Source organism: Scyliorhinus torazame, chromosome 4 (genome assembly GCF_047496885.1).
Source record: "Scyliorhinus torazame isolate Kashiwa2021f chromosome 4, sScyTor2.1, whole genome shotgun sequence".
Lineage (NCBI taxonomy): Eukaryota > Metazoa > Chordata > Chondrichthyes > Carcharhiniformes > Scyliorhinidae > Scyliorhinus > Scyliorhinus torazame.
Window position 1 is genome coordinate 203,740,266 of NC_092710.1, and position 20,016 is coordinate 203,760,281.

A 20,016-nucleotide genomic window follows, 5' to 3' on the forward strand; every position below is an offset into this window, starting at 1 on the left:
ACTCTGGAGGTTGCACTGGAAATCCAACCCCAGGAGTGTGGCAGCGCAGAGGTGGGGAAAGATGTAAAGCCGATAATTCTTGAACTCCCTCCCCTGCAGCATGAGCTTCGCGATGCAGAACCCTTTGATCTCTACAGAATGCGATCCTGCTGCCAGGAAAATCTTTTGATTACTCGGGTGGATCGGAAGGGATGTATAAAACTATCTGTGCTCCCAGAGTCGATCAGGCAGGGCGTCTCATACCCGTTTATGAATACCGTCGTTGTTGCCGTTTGGAGCGTTCGGGGCCGCGACTGGTCCAAGGTCACCGAAGCCAGTCGCTGTTGCTGCATCGAGGCGTTTTCCTCAGACCCCGTGGGGCCGTCCATCCCGGGGTCCTTAGCCGTCATCCAAAATGGCGCCGTCCACGGGTCGCACACGGTCGGGGGTGGACAAGATGGCGCCACCCATTGATCGCACGTGGCCGGAGAAGCACAAAATGGCGGCGCCCATCCCTCCCGCATGGAGTCCGGGACCCAAGATGGCGGCGCTCAGTGGCCGCACATGGATCATTGGGGGGGTTGTGGTTGGGGTCCTGCTTCTCCCTCGGAGATGTTTCGCTTGCCCACAAAAGTAGCAGCAGGGCCCACCCGGGTGATCTGGCGCTCTGGCAGCACAGGCCTGTGGGGGACCGGGGGGTGCCGGGGGTTCGTTCGCGGCGGGGTTCCACGGTGCCCAAGGGGCTGCTGCGCGGTCGGGGGCGTAGGCACAGGCGTTCTGCGATGCCACATTGAACGAGGCCGGAAGGGACCATGCCTCCTTGAGGCCTAGTGTGTCTCTTTCCAGCAATCGCTGGCGAATTTGGGACAAAAGCATACCTGCCACAAAAGCATCCCGAATCAGTAGTTCCGTATGTTCATTAGCCGGAACCGGTGGGCAGTTGCAATTTCTCCCCAGTATTAGCAGTGCACTGTAGAATTCGTCCAGCGATTCCCCTGGGATTTGCCGTCTCATCGCGAGCTGGTGGCGTGCGTTAACCTGGTTGAAGGGCCGAACATAGAGTCCTCTCAGCATGGCGAGCGCCGCCTGGTAATCGTCCGCGTCCTCTATGAGAGTGTCGATTTCCGGGCTCACCCTGGAATGCAGGAGCTGCATTTTCTGGTCCTCTGGTGGCCGTTCGGAGGTATCCTTCAAAACACGCTAACCAGTGCTTAAAAGTGGCCGCTAAGTTTGCCACATGGGGGCTGGTTCGCAGACACTCCGGAGTGATTCAGAGCTCCATGTTCTTTAAAGTCTGCATAATAAATTGTAGCACAATCAATCACTCACGAGATGAGATGAGAAGGAGTCAATCGATGGCTTTATTACGCAGACATGTTCCCCAGCAGCACAGTTACAGAATGCGGCTGCTGGGAGAATCCGGGCTCTTATACTCCGCCTTACTGGGTGGAGCCAGTAGGCGGCTGATCCAATCGGGACCCGGCATCTATCCACCAAGAGCCTCTCGGCATCACAGGGTACCGTTATACCCCTAATGCACACCACCACAGAGTGTTACGGTTGAAGTCCCACCTTTGTAAGGGCAGTAATTGAGAGGACCATTGGGCTGCTCAAGATAATATTCCACTGGCTGGACCAATCAGGGGAGTACTGCAATATCCTCCAGAGCACGTGTCATTCATAATGCCTGTGTGTTCTGCCCTGCACAATCTGACTTTGTCAAAGGGGACCCATTAGAGAATGAAGACAGCAAGGCAACTCTGTAAGCCACAGAGGACCAAGTGATGAGTCTGATGAGGAGCCTGAGGAGGCACAGGATGAGGATGTGGATGCAGGAGTGAGGAAACTTCAGGAAGGGAGGGAGACTGGCAAGGCCTTGATTCTCCATTCTTTCAGCTAGTCATCCAAGGCATGGCTTGAAAGTGAGGGCAAGGGTGGCATCTCCTTGTCATGTTAGGTACACTGGTCTAACATTGGCTGCAACTCGATGCAGCTTATATCAGAAAGATACTCCAGACCTTGAAGTTAGTTCAATCAGGTTTATTGAACTAATAGCACAGTTAGCACAGTTCTCTGTGAGTTCGACTCTCTGCTAACTTAAGTGTGGTTACTTTGTCTGACTGAACCAGACTAGCTCTTAGCCACGTGTTGGAGGTGTGAGATTGTAACAACACCTTTGACTGACTCTCTAGATGTTCATCAGTGGAAAGAGGCGGAGTGTGAGTGCCTCGTGTCTTTTATAGTCAGGGGCGAAATTCTCCCCCAACGGCGCGATGTCCGCCGACTGGCGCCAAAAATGGCGCCAATCAGACGGGCATCGCGCCGGCCCAAAGGTGCGGAATGCTCCGCATCTTTGGGGGCCGAGCCCCAACATTGAGGGGCTAGGCCGGCGCCGGAGGGATTTCAGTCCCGCCAGCTGGCGGAAATGGCGTTTGTTGCCCCGCCAGCTGGCGGAAATGGCGTTTGGTGCCCCGCCAGCTGGCGCGGAAATGCGGCGCATGCGCGGGAGCGTCAGCGGACGCTGACAGTTTCCCGCGCATGCGCACTGGGGAGAGTCTCTTCCGCCTCCGCCATGGTGGAGACCGTGGCGGAGGCGGAAGGGAAAGAGTGCCCCCACGACACAGGCCCGCCCGCGGATCGGTGGGCCCCGATCGCGGGCCAGTCCACCGTGGGGGCACCCCGCGGGGTCAGATCGCCCCGCGCCCCCCCCAGGACCCCGGAGCCCGCCCATGCCGCCTTGTCCCGCCGGTAAATACCAGCTTTGATTTACGCCGGCGGGACAGGCAATTTCTGGACGGGACTTCGGCCCATCCGTGCCGGAGAATTGAGCGGGGGGTCCCGCCAACCGGCGCAGCCCGATTCCCGCCCCCGCCCAATCTCCGGTACCGGAGACTTCGGCGGGGCGGGGGCGGGATTCACGGCGGCCAACGGCCATTCTCCGACCCGGCGGGGGTCGGAGAATGATGCCCCAGATAACACCCCTGAGTGTCCTGCCTGCTTATTGGTCATGTCCTGTTCTCTGAGTCCATTATCTGCTTGTCTGTATATCATTATGTGTGTGTCTGCATATTATGACACTCCTTATTGAACATTGTTGCTGAGGTGATCCTATGATCCCTATGTCAATTTATGATCTTTGAAATAAAGTTTACAGCACCTCCCATCTAACACAAAGCACTCCTCCCATGCTTAGCACCTATGTAAAGTACATTCCGGCACCTGGAAGGACCCCCTCACGTAAAAGCTCACGGCGATCATTACCTTGACAGCCACCGGGAGCGGGTGTCCTCCCCCATACCCCCGTGGTGCCAGGTGTGCCAACATCTAGCAGATATGTCACACTGTCTCTGCTCAGCCGGAGTCTTCCTTGGCACGGCCTGTTGGACAGCCAGCTCTCCAGCCTGGGCGGCTAGCACCTGTCTCTCCGCTGCACGCACCGCTGCTGCTCGCTCCGCTACTGCACGCTCGGCTGCTGCAGCTTCCTCCTCCTCAAGCAGGGCCTGCTCGAACAGCCGCAGGGCATCCCCCAGGGGACCAGCAGGAAGCTGGTTGTATTCCAATATCTAGGGCTGGATTCTCAGTTTCAGCGTCTAAGTACCGGCTAAAACGAAGAATTCCCAGGTGTTTTACGATTACACAATCAGCGCCGAACCCTCACCGATTCTGGGACCAGTGAGAGTCCAGCAGTGGTGCCGGCTAAAACTCCCGAATCCTGTGCCAAAAACATCCGGGTCCGTGGCTGTGCGTGAGCAAGGCGACAACCTGCAGCGGTTGTGCAGTACAGCGTGGCGCTGGCCGTGCAAGGACCCGACGTGCCAAATACGGCCCCATATGCCACACCGTGGCCACCCCCACCAGCACCCCAGCCCTCCTGGAAGTCCCGCCGGCCAGCGGCACAGCTCCCGGATGACTGTGGCCATGCTGGACACACTCCACAGTCGCCACGCCGGGTTCCCGACCACTGCAACAACACGTCAACTGCGCAGTTGGGAACCCGGCCTATCGGAGGCGGAGCATCGGGGGAGGGCCTTCCGATGATGCACCAACTCCGTTCCAATGGCGTGTGACGCGATGACACCATTTTGGAGGGGACGGAGACTCAAAAACCGGGGTCAAACCGGCGTCGCCCTGACTTGAACGTTGGAAGGAATTCTCCACCCAATCGCCGATTACAATATCGGCGTCAAGCAATAGAGAATCTCACCCCCACTGTCTGCAGGTGGTGAAAGGTCGACATGTTAGCATGGTGTGTACCCCCGTGCCCAACCAGGTCCAACGGGCTAGATGGTGGCTCCGGTTGGCACTGCTGGCTCTGCCCCAGCATGTCCCTCCACCCCCAATCCCCGTACTCCTGATGCCAGGGGTACCGTTGGCTGTCACTGTCCTCGCCATGGGCTACTGTGGGTGTTGCCCTGGGTGGGCCGCCAGTGGGTGGTGGCTGGGTCGCGGAGAGGGTGGGTGGGGTGATGTTGGGGCAGGGGTGGTGGGTGCATGGGTGGGGACAGTCAGACGTCCGTTGTCACTCTGCAGAACCAGGGGCCATGTTGGGTGGTCAGTGGGTGCGCAGCAAGATAACCACCATACTGGTGGTCACCCGGACTGTTCCCCCCATCCTCCAGCCATGGCAGGGCCCCCCACCCTAGTCAGCATGGCTAGTGTTTGGCATGGTGGCCTGCTGTCGCTCCTCTCCGGCTCCCTACCTCCTCTCTCTCTCCATCAACCACGACGGCGGTTACATGATTTTTAAAAGTACAAGTGAACCACGCCATCCATCAGGAACTCGGCCCATCGGAGGAGGGGAATTGCGGAGGCCCTGGAGAATACCAGGTCAGGCCCGCTAATGGCATGCAAATGGTGTCTACTGTATGTGTGTTCCGGTACGCATTGAAGCCGCTGTTGAGTGGAGAGAGAGAATTGCGATTTGCGTCAAATCGAGGCCCGCCGAATTCTTGGCGTTGGAACCCATTCTCCACCCAATAGCTTTTCCCGATTTCGGCATCGATCAATGGTCTACCTACGTTCATTTTCGAGACAGATCATAGACCGCTTGTTGCAATATTAACGAAGAATCTCAATGAGAAGTCTCCTTGTATTCAACATCTAATGACAGAACTTCAGAGATATGGGGCGGGTTTCTCCATTTCCTGACGGCAAAATTGTTAAAGGCGATTGGGCGAGAATAGCTTCCGACGCCTAAATCACGGTAGGTGCCAGTCTGATGCTAAATCGGGATGCTCCGGCACCCCGAAAATGGCATAAATGCATCGCTCGCCACGTGGGGTAAAAGCACAGTAGGCATATCATTAGCGGGCCTGACACCTTGCAGCCAAGTTCTGACGCCTGTGTGAAAAGTGGCACTAGCCACTCCGGCGTCAACGGGCTTCACCTGGCAGCTAACCACCCCTTCCTAGGGGGCTAGTACGGCGCCAGAGTGGTGTCCGCAGCTCCGATGCCCGAAAACCGGCCCGCCACGGCCGGCGCAAGTCTGCGCATGTGCATCACGGCCGGCGCGAGTTCGCGCATGCGCGTGGGTTCTCGTCTCCGTGAAGGTCCCCGGGCAATATGGTGGAGTCCTACAGAGGCCCGGCGCGGAGGATCAAAGGCCCCCATGGAACTAATCCGCCCACCGTGAAGGCCCCCCTGGGGTCGGATCACCCTGCCCCCCCCACCAGGATGGCCCCCGCAGACAGAACTCCGAGGTCCCGCCGGATGGGACCATACGTAACACACGCCGGCAGGACTCGGCCAAACTCGGTAGGCACTTGGCCCGTCAAGGTCCGGAGAATCGCCGGGGTGGCCCGCGACCTGCACGCCGGCGATCCCGCGGGCACCCAAAAATCGGTGCCGGAGAATCGGCGAGCCGGATTTGGGGCAGCTTGGTGCGATTCTCGCGCCCCTTCCGGGCAATTCTGCAACCCGGTGCGGTGTCGGAGAATCATGGCTCGTATTCTCTGGGGCCTCTGATATTCACCGCAGCCGGTGACCGAGGAAGACCGAGACCCCGTTAGTGACACCGAAGGGAACCCTGAGGAAGTGATAGAGACGACCGTCCGCCTCAAAAGCAATGTATGGACAGTCCAATTTATGAATGGGGAGCTGGTGGTAGACGGATTTGAGGTCTACCGTTGAGAAGACCCGGTACTGTGCAATCTGATTGACCATATCAGATACGCGTGGGAGGGGGTACGCGTCGAGCTGCGTGTACCGATTGATGGTCTGGCTGTAGTCCACGACCATTCTGTGTTTCTCCCCAGTTTTAACGACTACCACTTGGGCTCTCCAGGGGCTGTTGCTGGCCTCGATGATGCCTACCCGAAGCAGCCACTGGACCTCGGACCTGAAGAAGGTCCTGTCCTGGGTGCTGTACCATCTGCTCCTGGTGGCGACGGGTTTGCAATCCGGGGTTAGATTTGCGAAGAGAGAAGTCGGATCGACCTTTAGGTTCGTGAGGCCGCACACAGTGAGGGGCGGTAAGGGCCCGCCGAATTTGAGGGTTAGGCTCTGGAGGTTACACTGGAAGTCCAGGCCTAGTAGTAGAGCAGCGCAGAGGTTAGGGAGGACGTGGAGGCAGAAGCCGCTGAATTCTACGCCCTGGACTGTGAGTGTGACCGTACTGTACCCCCGGATCGTGACGGAATGGGACCCGGAGGCCAGGGAGATTCTTTGGTTGGCGGGGTGTACCGCGAGGCACCAGCGCCTTACCGTACCCGGTTGTATGAAGCTTTCGGTGCTCCCGGAGTCCAGCAGGCAAGAGGTCATGTGGCCATTGATTTTCACGCTGGTCGATGCCAGGTTGTGCAGATGAGACTGGTCGATCGTCACTGAGACGAGTCGTGGTCGGTCGTCGCTGGCATCGGATGATGGGGAGACTGGGGCCTCAGGTCCTGGAATGCTTTCGGTGTCCATGCCCTGTGGGGGAGACAAGATGGCGGCGCCTGAATGTCCTGCGGGGGACAAGATGGCGGCGCCCATGGGCCGCACATGGACTGAGGGGGAGAAGATGGCGGCGCCCACTGGCCGCGCGTGGCCCCGGGAGATGAAGATGGCAGCGCCCACTGGCTGCGCGTGGTCCGGGGAGATGAAGATGGCGGCGCCCATTGTGTGTAGACTAGAGGGGTGGGGGCGACAGCAGCGACTGCATGGGCCTGGCACACCGCGGTGAAGTGCCCCTTTTTCTGTATCTTCTGAGCCTCCGGAAGAGGGGTGGTCGCTGAGGTGATATACGCCTCGAAGCAAGCTAGCCAGTGATTAAAATCCTTTTTGGCGTCGCTTGATTGTGGATCCAGCTGCAGACGATCTGGCTTGATACGGAGGTCCATCTTTTAGAAAATCTTAGAGCAAAAAATTGATGCACGATCAATTGAACAAAGACTAGAGTTAGATACAACTGAGGCTTTATTGCTTTGTGGCCTCCCACAGCAGCTGGTGAAATGGCTGCTGAATGGAGGACACGCATATTTATACTCCGCCTACTGGGCGGAGCCAGCAGGCAGGGACTACCGGCGAACCTGTAGTACAGGTCCTACCTTATATCACCTAATAAAGGTGTAACAGTGGTTTACCACACCGTGTAGCCCATGGAACGTTGACTGGGCACGGGAATCTATGCCATGCTAACATGTTGGCCTTTCACTCCCTGAAGACAATGGTATTAGGCATTCAACCTGCAATGCTGGCCACCCTGGCCAGGATGCCCGGGCAGCAGGGGTTGCTGCCATCGCCGGGTTGCCCTAGGTCCAGGGTATGATAGTCGGGATGCATGTCCCCCTACGGGCACTGGCGGATAACAGGCCGCTCTACACTAACTGAAAGGGGTACTACTTGATGAACATCCGGCTGGTCTGTGACCATCAGCTGCGCATCGTGCACCTCTGTGCCCGATACCCAGGCAGTTAGAATGACTCCATCATCCTGGCTGAGTGGTTGGCTCCTGGGTTACAGAGGTTACCCGCTGCGGCCATGGCTGATAACACCTATCCGGACACCACTGACCGGCATGGAGACCAGCTACAACAACGGCCATACAGCAACCAGGAGTGTGAACAAGCAGTGCTTCGGCCTCCTGAAGATGCGGTTCAGGTGCGAAAACTGCTCTGGTGGGGCCCTCCAGTATGAGGCTGAGAGGGTCGCCCGCAACGTGGTGGCTTGGTGCATCCTCCTCAGCATCGTGCAGCAGAGGGGCAGTGTACTGGAGGAGCATGAGGAGGAAGGGCAGGCCTCGTCCGATGAGAAGGACACGGGGAAGGGGAACACTGAGCAGGATAAAGGGCCAGGGCAGGCCGGAGAGGCTGCAGCATGCCCCCCCTGCCCCAGAACACCGACCAGCGGACCACTCAGGACAACACCCAGGGCAGCCCCCAGTGAGTGTCAGCTGATGGTACCACTGGCAGCAGGGACGGGCCCCAGAACCGGGGGGGCCCCATGGTGCCGGACACCGACAGGGCAGGGGTGTGGGTGTGGGGGAGGGACATGCGAGGGCGGGGCCCCACAATGCCAACCGGGGCCACCGTGTAGCCCATGGAATGTTGGCTGGGCACGGGAGTATATGCCATGCTAACCTGTTGGCCTTTCACTCCCTGAAGACAATGGTGTTAAGCGTTCAACCTGCAATGCTGGCCACCGTGGCCAGGATGTCCGGGCAGCATCGCGCACGGGACGTTCTGATCGTCTCCAGGTTCAATGACTAGGAGGGAGCAGATGCAGTTGGGAGGGAGGGGGGAGAGAGTGCTGGCCAGAGGCACGGAAACCGCATCCCAGACCCACACCCCCTCATCTCCCACTCCACCAAACAGCCCGCTTGCACACTCCTCCGTTATACATACTTGCGGCGCTATGAGCTGATGGCCCTGAATTTGCAATGACAGTGGTCTGGTCCTTGGAATTGATGACAACGGGCTCTGCAATGTGCCCCGGTGCTCCATCATATGACAATATCTTACTCATGCCCACAGTAGCACCTTTCACCTGGGTGATCCCTGCATGTGAGCATGGTCCTGTCGAATCCCTGGGTTGCGGGTGCTGGGGACGGTCAGGGCACGGGAGGTGGGGGAAGGGGGGAGAGGGGGGGAGCACAGGGCCTGCAGTGTTCCTCCCCCTCCCGCAACCGGCCAGCCGGGACCAGCCCACCCTCATCCATCAGACAAAGCACTGAGGCAGGTTTCAACGGTGTTAGCAGGTGTTTATTGTGGAGACATATATGCAGTCTGTGTCCTAACCACAATAACTGAACTGCACCCTGCACTCGTGCCAACCTAACTGGTGTCTAACTTTCTGGCCTTGCGGGCCCTAAAACGATGCCTGGGTGGTTCCCCAGATGGTACAGCAAGAGTGGAAACGGCCTGCTATGGGTCCTACCATGCGACAAGTGTCCCCGTTGGTGCGCGTCTCTTGTGGGAGACCCGGCCTAGATGGGTCCGGCCGCTGCACGGGTGTCCTAGGTGGCATGGTGCTGTCCTGTTCTGCCTGCTGCCCACCAGATGCACCAGGGACAGGAGGGTAGAGTCTGAGGTGCTGCACTATTCCGGCACCTCCCCTGCGGGTGCCACCGGCACGGGCCCCATCACCTCCGATGGCCCCGGGGCCACTCCATGGGACAGGGGTGCGAACGGAGCCAGCCCCTGAGGACCGCCTGCCACCTGGCGCTGCCAGTCCTGGAGGCTCAGGTCCGCACGCTCGCGGCAATGGAGCACAGGCAGTGGACCATCTCCCGCTGGGTCTGCACCTCATCAAGCTGTGACTGTGCCATCCCTTCTATGTCTGGGCCACCATCCTCTGGGACTGGACCGCCTCCCTCTGTGTCTGTGAGATGCCGGCCAGCACCTGCACAATGCCACCAATGCTCTCAGGAATTGCCTGCTGTGACTGGGCCATCACCTGTGCAATGCTGCCGACGTTCCCAGCCATGGCGCGCTGTGACTTGATCATGCTGAGGAGCGCCACTGCAATGTTCAGGTGGCTCTGGCACATGGCTGCCCGTGAGAGGACAGCTATGTCCTGGGCCTCGGCCACCACCTACACAGAATGGCCCAGGCCTTGGACAGGCTGATCCATAGCCGAAACTGTTGCCCCCAATGCCTCCACCACGGATGCCATCTGCGCAGTGTGGGCCTGGGCGGCATGCATGACCGGCACCACCTCGTGCTCCTGCACGCGGATGGACTCCTCCACCTGCGCCCGCAGGTACTGGCTGCCCGCCGTCATCCCCTCTTGTGGTCCCTGGGTCTCTCACTGCACCGACACTGTGGCTGGGACTGGATGTTCCAGAAGCCCGGGACCCATTTGGACCGCAGTTGGTTTCTGGGGCTGGCTTGCCCTTCGACTGTCCAGCCCCTCGGCTACTCCGACCTTCACCTGCTGCACTGGACCAGCTGTGTGGTGCGCACCAGATAGTGTCCCAGGAGCCTCTTCACTAAAGTGCCCCACCGAGGTGATAGTCTCTGAGATGGTGGAGGATGTTGGAGACATATGTGATGGAAAGTCCGTATCCTCCTCCGACCCGAGCTCCGGTGTGTCATGAGTTTCATGCGGAGGGCTGGTGTTCGGGTTGCCCCCGTGTCAGTGCTCGGCTGTCTGACTACCGGCTCTGTCACTGGCTTGGGGGCGGGGGACTCCGGATGGACCCGTCCTATCTCCAGAAGGACCTGCAAAACACAAGATGACATGTACGGTTAGGGGGATGGGGGTGAGGGGGGGGGGAGGGTGAGGATGTGGTTGTGGGGGCATGGGTGCAGGCAGTGAGGGGTGAGGGGGGGTGGGCTGAGGGGGATGTGGGAGGCACACATGTGTCATGGGGATCCGCAACTAAGCAGGGTCACACTTGCTTGCCGCCTCCGAACTCCGCTTCGGCAAGCTCCCTTTCCTCCAGGCCGCCGACCACGTCCTGTCCCTTTGCTCGGGCATGGTGAGGGGCCACACCGTGGTGAGGTGGTCGCCCTCCGGCCTTCTCTCACTCTTGACGGTGGTCAGAGTGGTGAGTGACTTGTTGGGGAACTTCCAGGTGGAGAGGTTCCCATGTATCTACTGCTAAAGTACTTCCAGATGGTAGTGGTCATGGGTTTGGAAGGTGCTGCCTAAGGAACCTTGGTGAGTTACTGCAGTGCATCTTGTCGATGGTACACACGGCTGCCACTGTTCATCGGTGGTGGAGAGTATTTCTGTTGAAGAGGGAGCAATCAAGTGGGCTGCTTTGTCCTGGATGGTGTCGAGCTTCTTGTGTTGTTGGAGCTGCACTCATCCAGACAAGTGGAGAGTATTCCATTACACTCTTCACTGGTGCTTTGTAGATGGTGGACAGGCTTGGGAGGGGTCAGGAGGTGAGTTACTGATGCACGATCAGTTGCACAAAGACTAAGGTTGGGTACAACTGTGGCTTTATTGCAGTCAGATGCGTGGCCTCCTGCTGCAGCTGGCGAAATGGCAGCTGAATGAAGGACACGCATATTTATACTCCTCCAACTGGGCGAAGCCAGCCGGCAGGGGCCACCGGTGAACCTGTAGTACAGGTCCTACCTTACATCCCCTAATACAGGTGTACAGTGGTTCACCACATTCACCCCTTGTTAAAAATGAGTCCGGCGGGGGGGTTGTGGAACAATATACAGTGTTGAACATTATTTATAGTGTCATAGAAACAACATGGAGAAAGAAAAAAAAATTGTCCATTTTGAAGGTCCAGTTAAAGGTTCAATCTGTCTGGGAGCGGCGTAACGGAGGCAGCGACAGCGGTGCTGGCGGTGCTGGCCTGCTGTTAGATGACTCTGGGAGCATGCCAAAATCTTCGTCATCCTCTTGCGTGGGCAGGGGAAGGAGGGATGGGCCTGTTGGGGACAATGATGGAAGCGCCGGGGAAGGGGAAGATGGCGCCGGGGCGGGGGTGTGTGTTCGGTTGGAACCTGACGGTGCCCGGTCCCTGAGGGAGACAGTAGCTTGGCAGCCGTCAGGGTACGCAACGTAGGCGTACTGGGGGTTGGCGTGGAGCAAGAGGACCCTATCCACCAACGGGTCCGCCTTGTGGAGTCGGACGTGCCTAGGAAGCAGGACCGGTCCTGGAGCTGCGAGCCAAGTCGGGAGCGACACCCCGAAGGTGGACTTCCTGGGGAAGGTAAAAACATGTTCATGGGGTGAGTTATTCATAGTGGTGCACAGTAGTGACCGGATGGAGTACAGTGCATCAGGGAGGACCTCCTGCGAGCGAGAGGCTGGAAGGTTCCTGGACCGTAGGACCAGATGGAAGGCTTTCCAAACCGTCCCGTTCTCCCTTTCTACCTGTACGTTTCCCCGGGGGTTGTAGTTGGTCGTTCTGCTGGAGACGCTACCCTGCTGAGCAGGAACTGGTGCAGCTCATCACTCATGAATGAGTGTTGAGGGACTTGATGACGGTGGCGGATGTCATATCCGGGCATGGGATGGCGAAGGGGAACCTGGAGTACTCATCGACCACACTGAGAATGTACGTGTTATGGTCGGTGGAGGGGAGGGGCCCTTTGAAATCCACGCTGAGGCGTTCAAAGGGGCGGGAGGCCTTCACCAGGCGCGCACGGTCCGGCCGGTAGAAGTGCGGCTTGCACTCCGCACAGACCTGGCAGTCCCTGTTGACTGTCCGTACTTCCTCGACGGAGTAGGGCAGGTTGCGAGCCTTGATGAGATGGTACAATCGAGTGACCCCCGGGTGACAAAGGCTGTCGTGTAGGGCTCAGAGTTGGTCTACTTGTGCACCGGCACATGTACCTCGGGAGAGGGCGCCTGGGGGCTCGTTGAGTTCACCGGGGCGATACAAAATCTCGTAATTATAGGTGGAGAGCTCGATTCTCCACCGCAAGATTTTATCATTTTTGACCTTGCCCCGCTGCGTGTTGTTGAACATGAAGGCTACCGACCGTTGGTCAGTGAGGAGAGTGAATCTCCTGCTGGCCAGGTAATGGCTCCAATGCCGCACAGCTTCAACGATAGCCTGGGCCTCTTTTTCGACAGATGAGTGCTGAATTTCAGAGGCATGAAGGGTGCGGGAAAAGAACGCCACAGGTCTGCCTGCCTGATTGAGGGTGGCGGCAAGGGTGCCATCTGATGCGTCGCTTTCTACTTGAAAGGGCAGTGTCTCGTCGACTGCGTGCATCCCTGCGTTGGCTATATCAGCTCTGATCCAGGCGAAGGCCTGTTGTGCCTCGGCCTTGAGGGGGATATAGGTGGACTGTATGAGTGGGTGGGCCTTGTCCGCATACTTTGGGACCCACTGAGCGTAGTACGAAAAGAACCCCAGGCAGCGTTTGAGGACCTTGAGGCAGTGGGGGAGGGGAAGCTCCATGAGGGGGCGCATGCGGTCGGGATCGAGCCCCAGAACTCCATTCTGGACCACATAGCTGAGGATGGCTAAGCGGGTCGTGCTGAACACACACTTCTCTTTGTTGTAAGTAAGATTGAGGAGAGTGGCGGTGCGGAGAAATTTAGCGAGGTTGGCATCGTGGTCCTGCTGATCATGGGCGCAGATGGTGACATTGTCCATGTACGGGAATGTGGCCCGCAAACCGTACCGGTCGACCATTCGGTCCATCTCCCTTTGGAAGACCGAGACCCCATTAGCCAAAGAGAACCCTAAGAAAATGTTGGAGACGACCGTCCGCCTCGAAGACAGTGTATGGGCGGTCGGATTTACGGATGGGGAGCTGGTGGTCGGTGGATTTTAGGTCAATTGTTGAGAAGACCCGGTACTGCGCAATCTGATTGACCATATCAGATATGCCTGGGAGTGGGGACGCGTCAAGCTGCGTGTACCGATTGATGGTCTGGCTGTAGTCCACGACCATTTGGTGTTTCTCCCCAGTTTTAACGACTACCACTTGGGCTCTCCAGGGGCTGTTGCTGGCCTCGATGACACCCTCTCGAAGCAGCCGCTGGACCTCGGACCTAATGAAGGTCTTGTCCTGGGTGTTGCAAAGTCTGCTCCTGGTGGCGACGGGCTTGCAATCTGAAGTAAGACTGGCAAAGAGGGAGGGGGGGGTCGACATTTAGGTTCGTGAGGCCGCACACAGTGAGGGGTGGAAGGGGCCCACCGAATTTGAGGATGAGGCTCTGGAGATTGCACTGAAAATCCAGGCCTAGCAATAGCGCAGCGCAGAGGTTAGGAAGGACGTAGAGGTGAAAGCCACTGAACTCTATGCCCTGGACTGTGAGAGTGACTGTGCAGAACCCTCGGATCGGGACAGAGTGGGACCCGGAGGCCATGGAGATCCGTTGATCGGCGGGGTGGACCGCGAGGGAGCAGCACCTTACCGTATCCGGGTGCATGAAGCTTTTGGTGCTCCCAGAGTCCAGCAGGCAAGAGGTCACATGGCCGTTGATTTTCACCGTTGTCGAAGCGGTGGCCAGGTTGTGTGGACGAGACTGGTCCAGTGTCATCGAGGCGAGCAGTGGGTGATCGTCACTGGTTTCAGACGAAGAGCGTTGGGGGCCCAGGTCATGGAAGGTCGCTGGCGTCCATGCCCTGTGGGGAAGGCAAGATGGCGGCAGCTGGAGATCCTGCGGGGAACAAAATAGCGGCGCCCGTGGGGCGCACGTTGCGGGGGCGGGACAAAATGGCGGCGCCCAGGGGCCGCACGTTGGTGGAGGACAAGATGGCGGCACCCATGGGCAGCACATGGACTGAGGGGGAGAAGATGGCGGCGCCCACTGGCAGCGCATGGCCCCGGGAGATGAAGATGGCGGTGCCCACTGGCCGCGCATGGTCCGTGGGGGTGAAGAGAGCGGCGTCCATTGTGCATTTGGCAGGGGGGAGGGGGCGATAGCGGCGACTGCGCGGGCCTGGCACACTGCGGCGAAGTGGCCCTTTTTGCCGCAAGCCTTGCAAATGGCGGCGCGGGCCGGGCAGCGTTGATGAGTGTGGTTCTGCTGACCGCAAAAATAGCATCAGGGACCCCCGGGGTGCGCGCTTTTGCATGTGGCGCAGGCATATTGGCTAGGCAGGGCCCCAGCTGAGGCGGTCGTTTGCGGGGTCGAGGAGGGATAGGAGGGGTAGGCCGTGCGGCTGGAGGGGTAGGCCTGAACATTACGGGAGGCGACCGTCATGGTGAGCGCTAATTTTTTTGTCTCCGCTAGGTCGAGTGTGGTCCCTTCCAGCAATCATTGTCGGATGAGGTCCGACCCAATCCCCGTTATGAAAGCATCGAGCATGAGGAGATTAGAATGTTCAGCAGCCGTAACGGCCTGACAGTCACAGTCTCAGACGAGTGGGATTAGGGCCCGCCAGAAGTCTTCAATGGACTCACCAGGGAGTTGAGAGCGAGTGACGAGTACGTGCCAGGCGAAGAGTGTGTTCGCTTTCTGCGCGTAGTTCTCTTTGAGGAGTGCCATGGCTTCCGCGTAAGTCGGGCGTCCTGGATCAGTGGGAACACGCTTGAGCTCAACCTGGAATACAGGACCTGTATCTTCTGAGCCTCCGTCGGTGGGGTGGTCGCTGAGTCAATATAGGCGTCGGTCGATTGCGGATCCAGCTGCAGGCGATCTGGTTTGACTCGGAGGTCCATCTTTTAGAAAGTCTGACTGCAATAAACTGATGCACGATGAATTGGACAAAGACTAAGGTTGGGTACAACTGTGGCTTTATTGCAGTCAGATGCGTGGCCTCCTGCTGCAGCTGGCGAAATGGCAGCTGAATGAAGGACACGCATATTTATACTCCTCCAACTGGGCGAAGCCAGCCGGCAGGGGCCACCGGTGAACCTGTAGTACAGGTCCTACCTTACATCCCCTAATACAGGTGTACAGTGGTTCACCACAGTTACTCACCGTAGGATTCCTAGCCTTTGACCTGCCCTGGTAGCCACAGTATTAATATGCCTAATCCAGTTCAGTTTCTGTTCAATAGTAACCCCCAGGATGTTGATCAGGCTGCCAACCTGCTACGATGATTCTCGTAATGCCTTAAATATTACTGCTTTTGCTGCTTCATCATGAAGTTTATTACACTTATGTTGACCAGAATTAATCAGATTGTCATTGAGCACTTAGGCAGCACAGTGGTGCAGTGGTTAGCACTGCTGCCTCACAGCACCAAGGACCTGGGATCGATCCCAGCCCTGGGTCCCTGTGCATGTGGTGTTTCCATATTCTCCCCATGTCTGCGTGGGTCTCACCCCCACAACCTAAAAAAATGTGCAGGGTAGGTGGATTGGCCACGTTAAATTGCCCCTTAATTGGGAAAATAAGAATTAAATTTGTGAAAAAAAAGATTGTGAGCACATCTTTATGCCAATCTCTATGTTGTTTACTTGTGGATCTAGCGAGATATCAACCGCCTTTTATTAAAGCAGGCTCAGGTGGCCAAATTATCTACTCCAGCTTCTGTTTCTTATGTAAAGGTATATCAAGCAACCAAAGAAGAAATTTGTTTGCCCATTGATTGACTTTTATAGTTGACAGATTGGGGAGGACATGGAGACAAGCATTTAAACTCCACAGAAAAATAGGGTAGATATGAGTTGGTTCTTTCCCAAGAGAGTACCAAGCTTTTGGAATATATTGCTGCCATCTGAGTTGTGTACTGGCGTTTCTACAAATCTTCAAAAGGGAGCTGTAAAATCAATAGGTCAGGGTGGAGTTATATTGTATCGAAGGTCAGTGGATATACAATTAATGTACCTATGGTCAATGTGACTAGCTGAGCTGGTTTTAATAACTTGAGAGGTTTGAAAATAAATCTTCCAAATTTGATTTGAGTTTATTAAATCTGCTTTTCTTAGACGTTTCATGAGATTCATTTGGCTATGCAGGGAAGATGGGGTTAGTAATGTTTCCCGAAGATTCATGAGTATGGGACAGGCTTAAAGGGCCAACTCCTCTTTTGTTGCATATCATTTTTGTATGTTCTTATGTTCAAGCCTGTATCTTTGGCAATTTTCTGATGCTAAAAATATTTGATTTTCTGTAAATTTGAAATGGAATATTTAGGTAATAAATATCTCTTTTGTGTTTTTCAGAATTTCTTGCACACTGTAAGCAAAACTATTTCTTTGAAGTCAATAGATGTATGGAAATTCCTCAAAAACCCACAAAATGAAAGTGTTTCCAGGACAGGTTCTCTATTATTACAGTCAGTGGAAAATTTTAATACTCACTTCAATCTGCAGAATGACACTTTAAACATCAAAGAAGAAAATCTTGAGTTCAGAGCTGCTAGAATTGGTCGTCAGAGCAATCAAACCCCTTTTAATGTAAACTTTGGTAATTTTTCCATCGAGGAATACGCAAATTTAAGTGCGAGTGTATCCATTTCCACTGAAGAATTTGAGGATACAACAAATGACACAGTTATCATAATTGCATATCCAACATGGATTGATATTTTACCCCAAAACACAACCTTCAGTGGAAACTTTATGATTAATGGTCTTGTTATGACAATAACATCAAACATTACAAAATCTGTTAATATCAGCATGACCTTCTCAACAAGAAATCGAATGCTTGATCTGAACACTGCCATGTGTGCATTTTGGGATTTTAGTGGCAATGGTGCATGGAATAACACTGGTTGTATCTCTGAAATTAATGGTGAAAATATAATTTGTAACTGTGAGCATTTGACATCCTTTTCCATTTTAATGTCCCCTTATTTAATAGATGACCCAGGTTTGGGGGAGATAACTAGAATCGGAGTTGCTGTTTCAATTGGATGTTTATTAATCACGATTATTATAGAGGGCATAGTATGGAAGTATGTGACCAAAAATAAGACCTCTTACATTCGCCATATTGCAATTCTGAACATTGCGGTAAATCTCCTGGTAGCCGATGTATGCTTCATTGTGGCTTCAGCTGTAGATCCAGGAACAAGGGCTTGCACAGCTGCTACTTTCTTCATTCACTTTTTCTATCTTGCCTTATTTTTTTGGATGTTAACCATGGGCCTTCTACTTGTGTATCATTTGCTTTTCCTCTTCCATGACCTCAGTAAGTCAGTTATGATGGGAATATCATTTAGTATTGGTTACCTATGTCCATTAATAATCTCTGTCATCACAATCGGAGTTACCGATCCAAGAAACAGTTACACCAGAGAAGGTGCCTGCTGGCTCGGCTGGGATAAAGGGTACCCTCTACTTGCATTTGTTATACCTGCACTGGCTATAATCGCAATCAACCTCATTGTTCTGATTGTAGTCATATTTAAGCTGTTACGACCAACAATCGGGGACGGATCCAGAAGCAATAACGAGGAGAGAGAAACATTCAAACAAGTTGTGAGAAGCATTGCTGTGCTAACCCCAATCCTCGGTCTCACCTGGGCATTTGGAATATCAACTTTTCAAAAGGATTCTGCTAAGGTTTTCCATTATATATTTACAATTCTCAACGCTTTTCAGGTATATATGATCTATATTATATTATTCTTGATTTCTAACTGTTTAGTGTAACCAGGTGAGAAGGGATGAATTGGCTCCCCTCGATTCAACCTGCTCAGTTGGTCACAACATAGGTTTAAGTTTCTTTTTCACAAATAAGAATGTATTTAAGTTTTTAAGCAGTAAACAATAAGGAGTCAATTAAAAAGAGTTTTCTTGAACCAAAGAACAAGTAAGTTTATTGACCACTAAACCCAAGGGGAAAAATTAATAAAAACATAACGGGCTGGATTCTGCTGCTGTGATTCTGGGACTGGTGAGGGACTAGCAGCCGTGGCGGGAAACACCCACGGCTTCCATGCCAAAAATGGCTGGAGAATGGTTGGGTCCATGGCCGCACATGCACACGGCACTGAACTGCAGCAGTCGCGTCGTACAACATGGCGCCAGCCGCGTGGGGACCCGACCTGCCAGGAGTGCCCCCCTGGATCCCTCCTCGCTACCCCCGGACAAACACCACCAGTCCCCCTAGCCCTGGACAAAGCCCCCCTGAGGCCAGAAGCACGGCTCCCCCCGACTGTCGTGGCATTGGACACAGTCCATGCGAGGTTCACGAAAACTGAGAATACAAGTGAACCATGCCATTGTGAACTCGGCCCATTGTGGGCGGAGCATTGGTGAGTGCCTTCAGGTGACGTCCTGAGGCTGTCCCAATGGCTTGGGGCGTACTCCTCGATGAGGCAATTTTGGAGGGGGCGGAGCATCCGAAAACATGTGCCGCCCCAGATTCGGTTGTAAAATGGGATTCACCACCTGATCACCGATTACAAAATCGGCGTCGGCAAGCGGAGAATCCCGCCCGTTATCACTCAACCACACACACACACAATAAAAAGGGATACAAGGATATATGGTTAAATGCTTTGATTGTCCTTGGGATATAGGGCGGAATTCTCCCAAAAAGTTACGAAGGGTGAGATTCTCCCCCAAAATGTCTGAGTTAATTTGTGGTGGATATTTCCCCATCGCTATGCGTGACACTTATTCACTTTTTTGGGCCCTGGGGAGTTTATCACCAGTTTAACCCACACTGAGCTGAACTCAGCGATCAGGCCGCAATTTTGAAAGGGTGCCCCAATCTCTAAGTGAGCTTGTACCCACATCCATGGGTAATGTAACCCCCCGCATGCATGGACACTACCCCATACTTCCCAAGAGAGGACACCCCGCTATGGGGTCCATGGCGGTCTCCCCTCTTCAGGCCCCACAAAGCACCCTGACAGTACCCCTCCTTTCTAGGACCCCCACCCATCATCCCCCAACCTTCTGGAGGCCCTTACTTACCTACTTACCCATGCACTCCCCCACCCTTAAAATCCTTCCTCCACCCTTGTTTCATGGGGATGGCCCCCCCCCTCGCCCTGACCCTTTGCAGTGATACCCAGACACTTGGGCACCATTGCATTGCCACCCTGGCACCCAGGCAGTGCTCTTTCTGTCTGGGCAGTGCCATCCGGGCACCTTGGCAGTGCCAGGATGGCAGTGCCAAAGTGCCCATGTTGCAGGGGGGGGGGGGGGGACCAGGGGTACATCCTGCACTTACTCTGATCACCCATGGGTCTCCGGTGGCCTGGGAGACCCCACGGGTGCCGGTCCATCTTGTCCACTGATCGGCGCCCGACTGCAGCCTCCCTGGGGAGGCCAG

At 55.4% G+C, this 20,016-nt stretch overlaps 1 protein-coding gene across 1 annotated transcript in view; it reads left to right on the plus strand.

Moving 5' to 3' along the window:
• LOC140411466 (adhesion G protein-coupled receptor F5-like) overlaps positions 1 to 20,016 on the plus strand; it is a 58,890-nt gene that overhangs the window by 13,903 nt on the left and 24,971 nt on the right. Inside the window, exon 3 of the mRNA XM_072500563.1 lies at positions 16,947 to 18,332. Within this exon, the coding sequence (XP_072356664.1) occupies positions 16,947 to 18,332 (1,386 nt within the window). The remainder of the gene's footprint in view (positions 1 to 16,946; positions 18,333 to 20,016) is intronic.